This window comes from Rousettus aegyptiacus, unplaced genomic scaffold (genome assembly GCF_014176215.1).
Source record: "Rousettus aegyptiacus isolate mRouAeg1 unplaced genomic scaffold, mRouAeg1.p scaffold_m13_p_5, whole genome shotgun sequence".
Lineage (NCBI taxonomy): Eukaryota > Metazoa > Chordata > Mammalia > Chiroptera > Pteropodidae > Rousettus > Rousettus aegyptiacus.
In genome coordinates this window covers 117,714,378-117,732,599 of record NW_023416308.1, presented here as the reverse complement: position 1 = coordinate 117,732,599, position 18,222 = coordinate 117,714,378, and the positions used below count along the sequence as shown (strand labels likewise).

Sequence of the window (18,222 nt, the reverse complement as noted above, 5' to 3'; positions counted from 1 at the left end):
GAGAGACAGATGGTCTCTGAGATATTTAGGAGGCAAAACTGACCTTCTTCCTTTCCCAGCGACATCCAAACACGACCACATCCATATCCATCCTCGTGAAACCAGCCCATCCTCTCCTAGCATGCGCATTACTGGAGAGGGTCCTTAACCGTCAGCTGGTGGGGCAGGCGGGCAGGAATCTGCCAGCTTCTGAGGGTAGTGCCGAAAGCCCACTCAGGACCTCCTGGCTCTCCTGAGACACTGCAGTCTGGGGTGAGGTGACAGTCTTCTGTCAGCACCTAGCACACTCTTCCAACAAGCCAAGTGATGAGAAGCAGAGGAATGTAGTGGGACAAATGCCAGCTGGGGCCTACCTGACCCAGACCGGTGACCTCTAGCAGACAGTGTCCTCAGGGGGCCTGTTCTGTAGCTCTCCCTGTGGCCGGCCTTGGCTATAGGCTCTCCAGGGGTGACGCTTAGAAACCCCCGTTTCTGTTCTCAGAAGCACCACAGGGGCCCTTCCCCGCCCTCTGCTCCAAGCACTGCCTTGGTGGTGGGGGCGGGGGTGGGGGGGCACCGGGGGAGACAGGTATTCTCATACTCAACATTTCACATCCACTAAATTAAAAGTTACATGAAGTAAAATGTGGTCTTTCTAGAAGCTGCTTCTGCTTAAAGGGGTGAAGCAGGCAACCCCTGGCCTTAGCCTCCAGCAGAACCTGCATGACCTTCTGACTCATTTTCTCATGCACGCACACGTGCATGCACACACACACGCACGCACACACACACCAAGGCAGAAAAGGTGGTGCTGTTTTTAAAGCCTTTTATTAAAAAAAAAAAAACCAAAAAAAAAAAAAAAAAAACAAAACCCAAAATATTTCCCATTGGAGGCTATTTCTTTTTTTGTCTTTTAAAAATTTTATTACACAAATATCTCCCATTCCCATGTGTCAGAGGAAAGATGTCCTTGCTCTTTTCTAAAACCAATAGTGGAGAACGTTTAGAAAACAAAAGTCCAACTAGCTTCCCTCTTTCCCTGGCCCAAAATAACCCCAATGTGTCAACTGAGATAGCATGACTTGTCCCCTTAATGCTTAACATTTAATTTAAAATTTTTAGCACAACATTGGAGATTGACTCTAAATCAGCAACAAAAAATATATATTTACAATATTTCTCCAAAAAAACAAAAAACACAACCAAACCCTTTAAACATAGTGACTTTAGGAGTTTTATTTATGGAGCAGTTATTTTTTTTAATCACCAAGTGATTTTATATTATATATATATGTATATATATATATATATATATATATAAATTTTCTTCCTTTCCTTTGTGGTTTTTCGCCCCGGTGCTTGGAAAGATGGAGGCAGGGTGTCTGGTTCTGCGGTCTGAGGGCAGGCTCTCCTGGCAAGGCCGGATCTAAGAGCAGATTGCAGGACATGCGATGGAACGCCCGGGCTCCTCTGTCCCCAGAGACATTTCTTTCCTCAACATGGGCCAACCCTCACCTCTAAAAACCATTTTCCCCCTCGCAGTCCCAGAGAAAAGGAAAAACCCAGCAAGAGCATAGGTCCATCTGCCACCACTCCTAGGATCCCTTTTCTGCTGACCAATTATGTGCACAGTAAAAATGCTTGTTTTTCCAAACCAAAAACAAACAAAAATAAAAACCAAAACCCACAACAAACCATCAGCTTGGAAATTTCTGTGGATGAAATGTCCCAAAGTCAGAGGCACTCTCCCGGCACAATCCCTGCTCTGAAGGGGTCTCTCCACCTCCCCTTTTATAAAAAGACAACAAAACAATCTTTTCAGTATTTTCCACAGGAGCAACCAAAAAAAGGCAGGAAGCTTCCAATTATAGGTCATTAATAATATTAATAAGGTTTTTGCTCAATACCCAGGGTTCTTTACAGAGAAGTCCCCTAACTGAGGCACTCTGGAGTAAGTCACTGGCATTTCCTCAAAGTTTTAGCCCCAGGTTGCTGGGGCCTGGAGACCAATGGAAGGGGCAGAGGGTCACAGGAGCAGACTGCTGCTTGTAAGGTGCAGCCGAGAATCAGCAGATTGGAAGAAACAGACATAATGCCACCCCCTCCTACCAGGACCCAGTTTCCTCTTAAGCGGCCAGTCAATGCCAGGGTCAAAGCTGGGTTATGTGGCAAAGAGGGGGCCCCTCTGCCTCTATTGCTTTGGAAGGGGCAAGGGTGCGGTTGGCATCTCTCCTCGGGGTGTCCGGGCTTCTTGCCCTCCCCCGTGAGGCTTGAGGAGGAGGAGAGACTGAGACGGGGCTGCAGGAAGGGGACCAGGGAGAGACGGGGCTGGAGGACGCGAGGTGGGACAAGGTTGTGCTATCACTGTCTTTCTGGAGGGGGAGCAGAGTGCAAATCGGCATCAGTCACTTGTAAGTTCTCGCCACAGGCTGCTGCTATTGAGCGTCTCCTCACACACTTCAATATTGACCGAAAAGAAACTCCGACCTTTCTTTTTTTTTTTAAAGTGCAAAAAGCTCTCTGCTGCCCTAGAGAGAGGATCTTTGGACAGGCCGTTCAATGCAAAGTAAAAGGGGGCAGCTGATGGGGCTTGACCCAGGGCGGTGGAGTGGGAGACACCATGCTCCCCTCTCTCCCTCCCTCCACACACACGCACGCGCGCACACACACACACACCCACGCACACGTAACACACTCAGCCACACACACAGAGGCACATGCACACCCCCTTCCATGGCTGTAGGCAGAGGGCAGGTGACTGGCTTCTAAGCAGGGACTCCCCTCACCCCCTAACAGATGCCAGAGCAGTGAGCCATTGGGGCCAAACACAGGTCTGGGCTCTGGGGGCTACGCTGCACCAGAGGCCTGGTGACTGCTGGGAGACAAGTGGGAACTTGGCCCAGGTTTCTGCTCCCCACAGCTGGGGGAGACAGGCTGCTCCCTCTGAGAACATGCATCCTGGGAAAGCCCTGTTCAGGCAAGAATAAAGACACGTGGAAAAGGGCGGTGGGAGGCTGAGGAGGGAGGGGGAGCAAGGAGATGGTGCCTGTCTCGGAATCTGCTTAGGAAGCAATAAAATGAGGGTGTCCCTGGGATAGACAGTTCCAGCTCCTTTGAAGAGCCTCAACCCCAATAAGTGCAACAAGGACCTCATAGAGACTAGCGGGAAGGTCTGGGGTGGGGTTACCTCGTGTGAACTACGAGCATCGGACAGGATCAAGCCAAAGAGAGGAGAGAAGGGAGAACAGACACGAACGAGAGGTTTTCGACACCTCAACAGCACCAGTGTGATCTGCACGGGTCTGACATTCCGGGGGCTGCTGGCCCCTCCTGCACAAGCCGGGAGAGAGTGACGGAGGAGAGACACGCACTGGGCACCACAAGGAGAACTTGGCCACGGAGACAGGGCCGCTTTCTTCCCTGGGAGTTTGCTCAGAACCGGGCGCTGCTGGGGACCATGGATGGGGAGAAGGGCCCCAGGGCCCAGCGCAGATGACGGTTGCACAGACAACCCAAACTGAGAGCCTGGCCTCCTGGCAGGTGAGCGGGCAGGCGGGCGCGTGAGCAGGCACCTCGACGGCACACAGCCTGTGCTCTCCCCTCGATGTGCTACTCCCTTCTCCTCGGGAGGAAGGGGAGCAGGCAGGTCAGCCTGGTGTCCACCATCCTCTCTGCCCCGCCTGTAGGGGGAGGGCTCAAGGGATAGGAGAACAGAGAGGGAGTGTGACACTGGCCTCAGAGCCCGTGCAGGGTCGGGGAGGCAGGCTCTCCTGGCTGGGGAGTCAGGGGAAGATCGGTTTCCTGTTCAGTCTGGCCAGGTGGTGTCTTAGCTGATCTTCTGTATCAGCTTCTCGTCAGACAGGCAGTAGAGACTGTTGATGGACAAGTCTGAGATGAAGTGCTCGCAGGCTTTTCGAGAGATCTGCTTGCATCCTCGAAGGTCGATCAAGGTAACATTGGCAATGCGCCGTAGGTAGAACAGGGTCTGGTCTGTCAGTTTATTGCAACCTGTGGGGAAGTGACCACAAGGACAATGCTATGTACACAAGGCCACAGGAGCTCGCCTCTGCTGTTCAGTTCCCCAGCTCTTTTCCTCAAATTGCTAAACAAAAGCCCTCTTTGTCTCATAACTACCTGGCTTGGAATCCAGAAGTGTCATCGACACTGTGGCCTCTGAAGGCCCCCTGCCACCTCACTTCCTGCATCCTAAGGCTGATCAAACTGCAGCTGGGGGTGGCTGTGCTCTCAGGCACCTGACAATGACCCCAGGCCTCAGTGCCCCATCAGTTAAAAAAGGGACAGAAATCCACGTCCTTGTCCGGATGTGAGGAAACAAGTCAACACCCGGTTAAGTCGACAGCCCCCAGTTTTCTGTTCTACAGGTTAAACTCCAGGGAGGGCTGGGGCCTCCAGGAAGCACGGCGCACTGTTCGCCACGCAACGCTGCAGCGGCATACCTGCCATGTTGAGCTCTGTGAGGGAGTAACGAGTGGAAGACCCGACAGCAGTGAGTAGATTGGAGGACTGATCTGTCAGGTGGCTACAGTGACTGAGGTCGAGTCGAGACAGGAGGGGCATGTGGCGAATGATGAGGCGAAGCGTGGCATCTGTGATGTCAAGGCCTGCCAGCCGGAAGTCAGTCATGTTCCGGAGCTTACTGCGATTGTCCTGACCTGCAGGACCAAGAAAAGAGCCTAGATGATAACGTTTAATTCTATTCCAGTTCCAGAACTGCAGGCAGCTTCAGCTACTTGCTGGTCAGGCCCCTGGCAGGGGTTAAGCAGAACTGCCCACACCCAGCGCTGCCTTCAGAGAATGAGCAGTGTGTGGGGGCAGTTTCTAGGAAACCAGACACGTTTTCTTTCTTTCCCAGCTGCTGGATTATGCCTCGCACAGCAAAAGGGTATGCATGGAATGCTCCTCCCCTTCCCACACTCCTACACTCTTCTAGACCATCACGCAAAAAGCTTTCGATGTTCCACTTCAACCAGGAAGCCTTCCCAGACTTCCCAAAATCCACTGACCCACAAAATGGACTTGTTTGTAGATAGTACTCTGCTCGTGAAGTGTTAACCTGTACCTGGACACAATCCGTCACACTGCTCTCAATTTGCCCTCTTCTATTCTTCCACAACATCGTTCTGAGACTACCTTAGCTCTGAGGATGCAGTGTGGTGAAAGACAAGCGCAGAGCGGTCAGGCCCAGAGCGTACCCGGTTTATCGGCCGGTGGCGTCAGCAAATCCCGAATTTGAGGGTCCTTGATTCCTACTGCCCACCGAAGATCAAGGGTCCTGAGAAGGGGGCAGCTGGAGGTGCTGAGTGCAGAGACTGCAGACCAGGAACACCCTGCTAGGAGGAGGTCTTTCAGTCCTGCAGAAGAAGGAAGCACACAGTAATACACACTCTGTTCAGCACATCCAAAGCCTTAACTACCAGCTGATCTATGGTGAATGGAGTCCGTTTAATGGGAGGGAGGCACTATGTCCTTATTCCAGTAATCCAGCTCAAAGATTCGTATGAGCACGCTCCTTCCTATATTACATCTTCTAGCTTTGGTGGTATAAAACCATTTGCTTAGTTCCTACCAGAGCGATTAAGTGTGAGTGACTTCCTATCTTTCCAACACCTCAAAATGCCAACGGGAACAAGGCCTTACAAGGGGCTGATCAAGGCAACATCTTACTCAAATTTCCTCTTCAGCAGCCATGCTGAGAAGACCTGCAGGACTGGCAGCAGCACCTGATCCCATTCTCTCTGCTGTCTAGTGCAGTGATTGATCTGCAGTGGCGCCTTGGGGACTGGCAGTTAAGGTGGCCCTGGGTAAATCTCTTGCCAAGCAGAAAGGCAACTATGGCATGGGACTGCTGCCCTAAAGCACTTCTACGAAGCACTGCCAACAAAGCAGCCTCCCCTGGAAGGACAGCAGCAGGGCTGCTCACCTGGCAGCCTATTGACGAGCCATGTCAGTTGTTTTTTGGAGATGTTGGTCCAACTGAGGTCGAGGCTCACTGGCTGCCTCTTGATGATGCCACTGAGAGCCTGGGGTACAATAGCCTTACACCTACTCAAGTCAATTTTTGTCCAAAGTCTCTTGTCGCAGCACCTGTGACAGAAGGAAAGAGACCTAGCTGTCAATAACCTGATATCCCTTGTCAAAGGAGCTCCCATCACAGGCTGCTGGAGGCTTCTGAGAAAAGCAGAGCATCTGGAGGGTCACCTTCCCCAGGTTCTTTTACTAGCACACAAGGATAATGCAAGTTATTTTTCTTGCTTCTGAGACTAGGGCTTGTCCTCTAAGGCAGCCCTGTAGATTAAGTGGATAACTTGACCAGTTCACCCTGATTTACTCTAGATGGGCTGAGAACACAGCACAATTGTTAGGGACACACAGCAAACAATATATGATTGCCCCTCATTTACATTAAAATGGTATGGCTCCCACCAAAAAGCAAACAAGGGAGCATTAAAAATTTCCTGACTTCCTGCTTCCTGAAGCTAGGCTCGCTTCCATTCTCCCCGTTGCCAGTCACTCCCAGCTGCCTGAGAAGAAGATTGCTCCTTGGCATACTCATGATTCACCCCGCTTTGAGCTCTAGAAAGAGCTCATCGCTGCACCAAGCCAAAAGAGGCTCTTTATCGTCAGGCCTGGGAGTCCTTTCCCACCCTGGGTTTCTGCCTCAGTGCTAGCTTCACATTTTCTAACCAGTCTAGACCAGAACTGGAAGGGAGAGGCCTGCCTTTCCACTGCAATCTACAAGTCCATAGGCCACCAATAGCACTGCGACACGCAGGCTTCTGTTTAATATTTTACAGCGTCCCCCCCCTCCCCACCCCAGGCTCAGAGTCTGGCTGGCAGAAGAGGAGACGACACATAATGGGCGTCTTATGTGGTTCGGCCTGGAAACAGAGGGACAGAGTCGGGCAGGCCTACTACCCCTATAAAGAGAAATATTAGAATTTGGATAGATCATATGTTAATTCAGATTTGGGAAATAAACTCATGTTTATGAAGAACGGGTCTTTCTTTAAAGACTGAAAATACTTCACCAATGGCACATGAAACTTCTATAACAGAAACAAGCTGCTTATAATAAGAGCAGTGGATCTCAAACTTTAATTTGTATTAGAATCTCCTAGAGAACTGTTAAGAACAGACTGCCTGGTCCCACCCCCAGGGGTTCTGATTCAGGAGAGGTTTGAGTTGGGCCCTGAGAACCTGCATTTCTAACAAGGTCCCAGGTGATGCCACTGGTTCGGGCGTTACACTTTGAGAATTACTGTAAATGGGGTTTGACACAGATCTAAAGGATATGTCCTGGGGTCCAGGAACTTAAGAAAAAGCAATACCTTATGGAAATCTGTTCATCATCTCTAGGGATTTTTTTTTTTTCCCTTAAGTGTCTTAATATTTAACTTGAAAAGAAATGGTAGATCTTGTTAAGGATAACTAAGTCTCAGGAAGCTTTAAAACTGGATCCTGCTTGCTGGAGAAAGCAATTCTGGTCCAGGTTTGGGGAATGAAAACTAAAACTGAAAACTGAGCACCTTCAAATTTTTTGAAAAGCACGTCCACCTCTCCCATTAGATAGAGCAGGCACTGGCACATCAGAGGCTCTCAGCAAATGAGGACGAGTTCGGCTGACTTGGGAAGAAACTTATGACTCTAAAATTTTGGAATGAACTATACAAATCCATCCCCCAAATCAGTTTCCTACACCCAATAAAGAGTATGAGGCAGGGAGATGAGGCAAAAGGCCAAATTTCCCTCATGACACAGGCACAACTGGCCACAACTTAAACGGGATCCCAGTCTGGGGAACAGACTAGGTTGATTCCATCCTTTAGGACCCGACAAGCCTCCAGATGCCAAGACACATGCTCTTCTCATATGGAAAACCTGCCACCTACTCCCGTACCCCTACTCCTGATCCCTGTATCCCTGCTCACCATTTATACCACGTCTTGCACACTCGCATACATTCACAAAGTTCTCTGCGGCTGAGGTAGCGGAAGACAGACATCCAGACCTCCCGCTGCATCCAGCTTTCGTCTCCATCCTGAGCCCAACTGCCCCGGCCATTCAGCCTGGCTGCACCCCCCTCCTCTGCACTGTCATCTTCCTCCTCCTCCTCCTCCTCTTCCTCCTCCTCTCCCCCCAGCCCCTCCTCGTCCCCACGCTGGGGGGTTCGGGCTGGGCAGTGCTGCACTAGCACGCGGGGGGAATGGCGAAGGTTGGTAGAGGAGGCCGTGATGGCCTGCAGCTTGGGCACAATGGATGTCCCGTGGAGCTCTTTGGTGGGCCTCTGCAGCGTGACAGTGAGGTACGATCCCCGGATCTTGGCTTTCTCAACTTCAGACAGCTCCTTTTTGCCGCTGGGGTTGTTCTCCTTTTCCCGTACCATGGTGCGCTCTGTGGCCTGCAGCCGCAGCAACTGCCGCCGTTTGAAGCGCTCATCGCGGCTGGCACTGTGGTGGTCGCTGGGGCCAGCCCCAGGGGATGACCGAGTCACCATACCCCGGGGGGAAACCGGGTCATGGATGAGCTGTAGCATAGAAGTGGGTGAGTGAGGCGGGGGCGTGAGGGGCTCGTCGCAGCTCCGCAGGGGCCGCAGGACTTTGGCTTGCACGGCTTCTTCGTCACTCTCTTCCATTTTCCGCTTCTGTAAAACAGGCCCAAAAAGTCATGTCAGTGTCTCCTTTTTTCAAAATGCTCTAAATCTACATGGTGAGCCTCTCTGTCGCTCTCGGGGGACCGGAGAGACAGATCACTGTTTTCCTGTGAGGGAAGAGCACCGAGACATGCGTCTGGTGGAAGAAAGAGATGCCGGCAGCGAGAGGAAAGCAGCCTACACAGCTCGTTTGCACTGGGGCACAGAACCCGAGAGCAGGAAAAGCCATGGACCTTCGGCTCCACCAGGGCTGAGCTCACCTCTACCAGGCTGCTTCTTCCACTCAGCACCCCACCCTCTCCCTAGAAACCAACTACAAATGAGATAAAGCAGAGAATGAGAACCTCTGCGAGAAACTGCACTCTTCCCAGAAGAATCTGCTCAGGATGAAAATGAGGAACTGAGGTTTGGTGAAGTCAACCTTCGACAAAGGACCACAACCTCATCCTATGCACTTGTGCTTGCCAGGCCCCTGCCTCTTCCTGGAGCCCGCCATGGCTTTGTTGCGATGAAGCCTAACGGATGTGTCCTACAAGGTCCCACAGCAGTCGATTTTTCTTAAGGAGACATTTCTGTTCCTAATCAACAATCTCACTCCCTTTCCTCCTGACATTCTTAGATCACTATGGTTGGAAGAGAATGGCCACTCCTTAGGTGCTGGCTTTCACACTGCATTAGAAGGGAAAACTAAAATACAGCACCTGCCAACCCGTCTGCTGTAGCAGGAAAGCAAGTGGCCACCACTGCCACTGAAGACAAATGTAAAACCTACTAGTATAACGACTTGTAATAAAGGGAACTTTAACACTAAGTCAACTCTAGAAATCCTCGCCCTCAAAGATATTTAGACTAAAAATTCAACTAACTCATTGGCCAAGGAGAAAGAAATAGAAAGAAGACAAAGAAACGTCCTTCTTCTCACATGGGACACCTGGAGACCACTGGGGCCTGGATGACTGACACTTGGCCAGCTGCCTCCTCTGTATGTGCCCTTAGCAGGTCTTGCCTTGCCAGCCTGTGTAACCAGAGTCCTTTTGGCCCTTTGACATTACAGGCGACCACTGGGCCAGCAACCGCAGCTGCTCAGGGCCAAGGTCATAGGACTGGTCTCCTCTGGGGGAGGCGCTGCCTCTGTAGGACACATTTGGGCAAATGGGCAGGGCCTTCTGTGAGGCACAAAGATGAAGAGACAAAAATGTGAACCTGCTTAACTGGAAACTCCAGTACACTACTGTATTTACCAGCTGCCTCAGGTCACTGCCTCCCCTGGAGTTTCATTCTGCAGGAGCAGCCCTGTTCTCCCGTCCCCGCTCCAACAGCCTAGCTGTGGTTCCTCTTTTTCTAGGGCCACACAGTGTAAAAGGACCTCAGCAACTTGCAGACCCCAAGTGGAATGACAGTCAAGACAAAAACCCAAACATTAAAAGCTAAAAAAAAAAAAAAAAAAAAAAAAATTAACCAAAGGGAAAAAAGATACCAAACAAAATAAAAAATAATATCCCTGGGTCAGAAAAGCCATGCGATTACAATTGCAACGGCAAACATACAGTAACTTCCTAAGCTTGAAGCTCCCTTTCTTCTCACAGTGCAAGTCTAAATAAAGTTCCCTTACCTGGGCTTTCTCTGAGCTCTCCTCCTGGTAGCACTTTGGACACTCCCAGCAATTTGGCAATTCCTCGTTAAGCAACCCCTCTCCATCCATCTATAGGCAGACAGGGATGTTAAAAATCTGTCTCATTAAAAAAGAAAAAAAAAAAAAAAAGCCTGTTTCTTAAGCCTCTTTTATCAATAATGTAGCCACACGGTTGGAAGAACCGGGAAGAGTTACCCATTCCTAAATACACTGGTCCACACGAGTAAAACACGAGAGCCGTTTGGCTCCATTCCAACCACCAGAAAACCGGCCACCCTCACTCCTGGTTACTTGATTAAAGTTAGGCTCCATGAGGTGATTCCTAGGAGTCCGGGTCAATCTGGGGTCTCTTGTCCTGATACATATATTCTCCTGAAGGTCATATGCCACTTTGCAAAAGACGTGAACACACAGGAATAGTGCCAGGCCTGATCTTAGCAGCGGGGCGTAGTACTCATGACTGCTTGGGTTCAGAAACTAGTGATCTGGTCTCTGTGACTCAGTGTTCTCAATGTTAAGTGACGATAAATAACAATACCCATCTTACAGGGTTGTGGTGAAGAATAAATCATGTATTACATAAAGTGTTTAGAAAAATGTCTGGCACATAGTTAAATGCTTTGTATTGACCATTACCATCATCGTAGAGCTAATATCCTATTTTATAGATTCTAAGATGTGTATTTTTTACATTTGACCCTTTCGGAAATCGGGCTGCCTCTCACAATTAACAGTGTCTTATAACCACTGTCAGCCAGGCGGTAGTCATAACTGCCCAAGAAAAGTACCGGCACCAGTGTTCTTTAGATTTAAATAAATATGAAGAAATGGAGCAGACCCACTTCACAGGGTTGTCTTGAAGATTAAACAAGAGAATGCATGTAAAACGGTGTTTCCTCACCCCAACTGCACGTTAGAATGAGTTGGGGAGGTTTTGAACACACTTGGAACCAAGAGTAGACTCAAGCTCTGAGGCTGGGGTCTGGACTTCCTCTGGTGCCACACGTTCCAGTCTCCCTGTGCCACTCGGTATCTTCAGACACTCTATCAGCTGAGACCTCAGGGGCCCCTTAGGCCTCTCCTCACCTGGAGGCAGCCAGGATGAACAATCTCATTGCAGATACAGCATTCCATGAGTTTCTTCTCAAAGTCCTGTGTCTCCTCATTTTGATCCACTTCTCCACAGAGGGAGCACGTGACTGAGTGAGGCAGTCTAGGCTATAAGAGGACAAAGATGGAAACCAAAAAGAAAGCAGAGTCAGAGCCTTGGCATTTCTGCTTCCCTGTGCCTAAGGGGGGCGATCTGGCTCCTGCAGCTCTCTAGTCAACTGGCAGGTGGGAAAATGGCTGAGAAGAAGATGGGGAGAATCGAGTAGCCTGAGACCAACAGAGATCAGTTTCTCTTCAGTCAGCCTGTCCTTGGTCTCACAGGTCCTTCCTTTCTAATCCACTTAAAGAGCGGACGGACGGTAATGATTTGCCCTTCAAATGCTACTCTCATTTGAATATTAGATAAGGCTGAAAAAGTATATTAACTAAGTTCTAGATACATTCCGTTTGAACCCAGAGAGAAAAGGGACAAAACAAAGAACGCCAAAAATAGAGCATAACTTTTTCCTTCCAAATCTGAAGTCTCTATAACTCTCCACTGTGTGCATTTTAGCCCCTTTGGCAACAACACCCCTCCCCCAAGTTCTTTACCCAGCGGATCACTCACTGCCAAGCACTGCCGGAGGACACAAGACTGCTTCATGCGACCAGGGCCCCCAAACTTCTTCATGTCCCTGCAGTAGTGGCAAACACCACACTCTCCTTGCACACAGGCTTTGCATTTTCGACATCGTACTCGTCTCCGCCTGGCTCCTGACACTATGGGGGAGGCAGCAGCTGGCCTCACAGGTGTTAACCGTGGAGCTGGCTTCATAGTGTGAGGCTTTGTGATGGGGATGGTAGGAACCCGCACCTTTGGCCTGGTGGGGAATTTAAGCTGGAAAGAGAAAGCAGTGAGGTCAAATATATCAGGTAGCTTTAGGGACTGGAGAGGGTAGAAGATTACATGGCTTGGCAAACACTGTTCTGTGGGCAAATCCGCCTGCTGCCTGTCTTTTATAAATAAGATTCTACTGGAACACAACCATGGCTGCTTTCATGTGTAATGGCAGAACTGAGAAGCTGTGACAGAGACTATGTAGCCTGCAAAAGCTAAAATATCACCTTTATTTTTTACATTTATTATCTACATAAATGTAATAAATATCTACAGATTACCTTTACAGAAAAAGTTTGCCAACTCCTTCAGGCTACTATTTCAGCCATATCCCTCTCACTCTGCTGAGCTCTAAGATTTGCCCCTTCCTGAAGCTTTCTATGTACCAGTCACTCCAGGGGCCCTTCCGTGTTTCCTCGTCCTGAGTACTACTACTAAGAATATGCTCCTGAAGAAGACAATTAAGTGCTTGAGAGGAGGAGATGGGCCTTGTTCATATCTTTATTAACTCTGAATCCAAGCATACAACCTGGGACATAGCCGATGCCCCAATAAATAAGAAAAATTACTAAATTGTTTTGAGACAGTCCCGTGTGGCCAAACAGAAGCCATGTGGGACTCCTGCCCCTAGGAAGGAGGAGTGGTTCTTTAAAGACATTTTTCAGCTGCACACTTTTATATTTTGCCTAAATACTCCTAGAAAGTGACGGTCCTGAAAGTTTCATCTGGGAACAACAAAGAAGGGCCTAATTTACCTTTCAGATCCAGGATTAGGATCAGAATGCTATCACTTACTTTTGGGAAGAAATGATGCAGGACCTAACTGAAGAGGCATAAAAATTCATAACTGTTTATTAGCTAATGGGTAATTCCCTTTTTCTCTTTTCAATTTGATACTGAAAAGTCCAAATTAAGGGTAAAATTGAGAGTATGGTCTCACTCCAACACAGAAACACTCTGGCCTTTAAATTATATATGTAATTGTTCTAATTTTAAATCATATCTGTGAAAATAACTGAGTCATTGGGCCAGAAGGATAGAAACTGATTGATTCTGGTAAACAAATACATACCTGGAGACAGGTTTGGTAGTTCCATTAAGAGAGTCATGCTCAAAGATAGCTAATTACCTGCTTTTTCTTTCCAGAATGGTAATGGTCAGACAGCAAAATGCTTCAGAACCTGAAGATCAAGAACAGTTTCTTACCTTATCTCTTTTTGGCCACTGTACTATAGGGACTCCAGTGAGGGCTAACTTGGGATCGCTGTTGGCAAGCTCCTCCAGCAAAATCTAAGGGCAGGATAGGAGAAAAGAGAGGGGGGAAGCAGGGCACAGTGAACAAAGAGTCAGCCACTCCCAGCAGCAGCCAGACTTGGCCTCGGCCCCCACAAGCACCAAGGAGAAGGGCAGGCCAGCAACTGTTTGTATTTTCACTTCGTATAGAAACCCACTGCAAAACAAGCAAATAGGAATGAAGGAGAAAACCCAGACTAGGGCAATATTCTCAAGACTTTCAACTGACCTTTGCTCCCAATCCCTTACTTGTGTACTCACTGTACTGTTGACACTTTCAGTGAAAGTGTCAAGTGTTACTTGTCACACAGTTCTACATATGACAGAACTTAACTTTGCTCCTTTACTTTTCTATATCAGTTAATATATTAGGTAGTAAGTATTGCCTTCATTTTGCAGATGTCAGCAAAATGGAAAAAAAAAAAAGATTGGTTAATACTGAATTAATAGTATGAAGAGCAGAGCCTTCATGTCTGATTCAATCCAGGGCTCTATTCACAGAAATCTCAATCTCAAATCAATCAATCAATCAATCAATCAATCCATCCCCCCTTTCCCCACTGCTCCCCCCCCCCCCAAATTATTTGTCTTTATTCCTAGAAATAGGGCAGAAATGATCTCAGGGGCAATAGTTCTCATGGCTTTAACCAATCTAGTTTGAATGACTTAAGGAACAGTAAGTAACAGTAAGAAACTGCCACTTAAGTGAATCACACTCACACTGGTTGAGTGTTATTTTGAAACAAACCTTTTGTTCTAGGCAGAAATTTCTAAATCCCAAACCTAGTTGAATGAAATTCCTCTTCCTCTGACCTCATAAGCCCTAGAGCAATATCATCAGCAAATGAACACAAATCCAGGAGACAAGCTATACAATTGCTAAGTGAGTACTGAATATTAACTGTTTCAGAGAAAACTAAACTTTGATCCTGGACAGGTCAGCATGCTTGGGCCATCTTTAATAATCGTTCTCATAATGCTGTGGGCTTTGTGCCTAGAAACCAGGACTTTTTGGAGCCTGAGACATTTTCCTACCAAGCATTTTCGCCTTGAACCTAAGGATCACGATCCAAATCCCAGAGTTGAAACTGAGAAAGACCCTTTAACTCATACCCATGAAGTTCTCCCATGAAGATCCCCTGTGCCAAAGCTCCAGATGCCTCTCCCCCCTCTGCGCCCCCCCAAGCAGCTTTCATTTGCAGTCGTTTTATTTACTTTTGAGTTGCTATGGCATCCTATTCTGGAGTCTCCAGTTAGCACCACACCGCGTGGGGGTAAGGAGGCAGAGAGTGGTGCCATGCGGGACAAGGCTCTGGTAGAGAGAGGCTCTAATCTCCCGAGGGTGAAAAATTCAGGTCCATTCAAAACGTGTGCTAGGGAGCACACGGCTCCCCTCCCCCCGCTTCGCACTGCTGAGGAGTAGGACTCTGCCCATTTCCTCTGCCTGAGAGCAGTGAGCTGTCCACAAACAGGGACTTTCCACTTTCAGCAAAACAGACTGCACAGTAAGATCCGCGACCGCTTAAGAGTAGAAAAGGAACCTAACTGTTCACCAAAAGCAGTCTAGTTCCACCGGCAAGATTTTTGTGGGGGACAGGGAAGGGTAGGTGGAGAAACTGTGTCTGCGTGGGGGGGGCAGCTGTTCACACATACAGACTCAGTCACTGGGGTCTGTGTGGGTGTGGAGGGAAATGCAGACCGCCTTCTGAGCCTCATTTTGCTGGGGCCACAACTAAGCATGCCCTGCTTTCATCAAAAAAGGCAGACTCCAGCGGCGGCCCTTTACCTTCTTTTAAGAAACCTTATAAAGAAGCCGCCACCCTTCACCAGAGGGGGTTTGGGACAGGGAGCGGGGGTGGAGTACGGAAAGGCTCGCGCCTAACTAGGGTCCTGGCATTGGGAGAACATTCAAACACAAGCCCACACCCCACACTGCACAGGAAGAGGAAGAGACCAGCGGGTGTCTGGGCAGAGCAGGGGAAGGATTCCCCAACGCCAAGAGACCCGATTCAAAACCACATCCCACCAGGCGAGGGGACAAGTGCAGCGCCGGCTCCGGCAACACGCCAACGCGAAGTAACCTAAGCATTGTCCTGGACTCGCCCGGCAGGCAGTCCTTCCGCTTCTTCCCCGAGACAAAGTCCCCACAGTTACAGGCACCCCGCAGCAGAAAGGCTTTGCTGCCCGCCCGCCCGCCTGACCTTGCGTTTCCCGTGGCTTGCGAGCTGCCGAGGCTCTTGGTTGAAGTTTCCCCAGCGTCTTTGTTTTGCTTTCTGTATTGGAAGTTGTGCTGAAGGAGTTAGGTTTTCTGCCTCTAGCCAAATCCCGGTTTACGTGAAGGTTCCGGAATCTCCCAGAGCACATAAGGCAGGCGGTCCAAGCTGCTCGGAAGGAGCAGCTTGCAGCACTCTGAGCTCCTTCTCGAGCCCTTCAGCTCAGCCGCGGCTTCCTGTGCCTGCGAACAATGCTGCTGCGTCACCCACATGCAGCTCCCAGAAATGCTTTGCAACGGAAGATGGCAGGAGGGGGAGCCGAGCGAGCCAGCCGGCAGAGGGCCCAGGCGGCCTGCGGCAGCGTCGCGAGGGGTGTGCTCTGCCAGCGCTCTCTCCCCGGCCATTGGAGGAGAGCCTGCCGAGGCGAGCGGCCGCGCCCCGCCGCCACCGCAATGGGAGAGCCCGCCGGCCCGAGGGCGCTGCTGGCAGGCGCCAGCCGCCAGCCGGAGGGAGGGAAGGCTTTAACCCATTCGGCATCTGGCCCTGCATTTGTCCTTGTCTCGGTCCACACCCTTCCCTTCGGGGTCACTGCTTATTGTTAGTGACCTCTAACTGCTGATGACGCCAGCGCGCTGACTGTACACACAGGACCCCCCCCTCCCCCGGTGGCCTGAAGTTCGGCCTCTGTGGAGGAGCCGGGCGCGGGCCGGCCCCCCGCAGTACCCGTCTGCCTCGCCTGCCCTCTGGGCCGCTCTCCCCACCCAGAATCCAGAACCAGCAGACAAGTTTCCAGAAAAACCTTCAGGAATGACGCGTTCCAACCAATATGGAGATAGTCAATACAATATGTCTGTTTAACATCAACAACTTCTAGAACAGATGCCTGCCTCTGGCTACGACTGGGAGCTCCGCCACGCCACGTAAGAGACCCGCCTGGGCGACTCTTCCAGCAGTTCCGTCGTGACCGTGACCAAGTGAAACTAGCTGAGGTGCGACCTCTACTCTCGGCCATGGGACCAGGCGCAGGGAGCCAGGCAACACACGCCGGCCGCTCTCCTGGGACCTGTATCCCAGGCTGACTGCCCTCGGATCACCCCGCCCTCAGGACGCCGGCTCCGCACACTTCCTGCTCCAGCGGTGCGTCTGGCCGGCCTCACTGATACTCCCTAGATGAAGCAGGCAGCCCTGCATCCTGTCAGACACCTTGACGCTATTTCTGACAGCCACTCGAAGGACGTGCGTCACCCACTCTCCACGCACAAGCCACAGCCAGGGCGAAGCTCTGAACAAGTACTCTCTCAGGCTACAGTGGAGCGACCGTATTTGGGGTCCAGATTTATATCATCTTTAGGCTCTCACCAATGTAACTCGGCTCTTTTGGAAATTACAGAAGTTGCTTTGGGAAAAAAAAAAATCTCGGGCCACTAAGAACCCAGCTCTCACCACTGGGAACATTATTCCTTTCCAGGGCAGTTGTTCCAGTGTTTCTAGTGCACAGTCAGTAGCCTAAAAGGCTTTCTGGAGCCTGGGGCTTCACTCTTTAATTTTCCTAACAGTTTACCAAGGAGGGGCTTCTGTGCTCTTAGGTGGAGCTCTTTCCTGGAAATGTTTATATGGCCATTCTAATCCTAAACCTCTCCTTTGCTCTTTAGGACTCAAAGAGACCCAGGGCAAAAAAATGTTCCTTTAACAGTGTGAGAGGTCTTAGAAAACACTTATTTTAGATACTTAAGAGAAAAATGTTACTCTGAAACAAAATGCAAGTTCAAATTGTAGTCAAGTACAAATTCTAGAGGCCACCAGGAAGGGACAAAACCAGACAGGGCACTAGGAAACTCACTCCAGGTAAGCTTCCAAATCACAAATTAAAACAAGGCCTATTTTTTCCCCTCCTATTAATTTAGAATAAAAAGCAACAAAGAGAAGAATTAGAACATGATATTACATAATACAGGACTATAATGAAAACATTTTAAAGAACTAAATCTATTTTAACCTAACCTCTATGCCTTGTAGCTGAGTTAAATTTAAAACTTTCTATTCAGTAAGAACGTTTGAATTATTACAAATATCTTGTCAGTAAAATCTGCAAATGAAGTTTTATTTATACAGGTTGCTCTGCCCCTACCCCATCCCGGCAACCTGTAATTGGCTTAATGGATTAAGATCTAATTTTACTGGGTCCTCTCTACCAGTTCTTCTCTTTATTAGCGTCAGATGAAGGAAATTTCTGATTAGTGCATCTGTATTTATTTGCAACCATAACTCTCTGCTTCAGTCCCATAATACTCCTGGGATGGAATCTAGTATAAATTTTTAGATCATAATTACAAAATAAAATGTTAGATCAGAGGAGCAGTAGCCTATTGCGCCATAAAAAAACAATTTTTAAATTCATAAATCGAGAGCTTTTACCATTTCTATGATGTTGCAGTGATCAAACTGT

The 18,222-nt window shown here is 49.2% G+C and overlaps 1 protein-coding gene across 4 annotated transcripts in view; it reads right to left on the bottom strand.

Moving 5' to 3' along the window:
* Nucleotides 1-1,142: 1,142 nt before the first annotated feature.
* KDM2A (lysine demethylase 2A) overlaps nt 1,143-18,222 on the bottom strand; it is an 89,026-nt gene continuing 71,946 nt past the window's right edge. For 2 of the 4 annotated variants that reach the window (XM_016132554.2, XM_016132563.2), the window contains exons 13-21: nt 13,477-13,560; nt 12,001-12,270; nt 11,370-11,501; nt 10,263-10,352; nt 7,929-8,641; nt 5,921-6,084; nt 5,193-5,351; nt 4,437-4,652; nt 1,143-3,987 (exon numbers count right to left, since the gene is read on the bottom strand). In XM_016132554.2, coding sequence (XP_015988040.1) covers nt 3,806-3,987; nt 4,437-4,652; nt 5,193-5,351; nt 5,921-6,084; nt 7,929-8,641; nt 10,263-10,352; nt 11,370-11,501; nt 12,001-12,270; nt 13,477-13,560 — 2,010 coding nt within the window. In that variant the 3' untranslated portion in view covers nt 1,143-3,805. The remainder of the gene's footprint in view (nt 3,988-4,436; nt 4,653-5,192; nt 5,352-5,920; nt 6,085-7,928; nt 8,642-10,262; nt 10,353-11,369; nt 11,502-12,000; nt 12,271-13,476; nt 13,561-18,222) is intronic. The other 2 variants (XR_001595291.2, XM_016132540.2) reach the window with 2 other exon arrangements.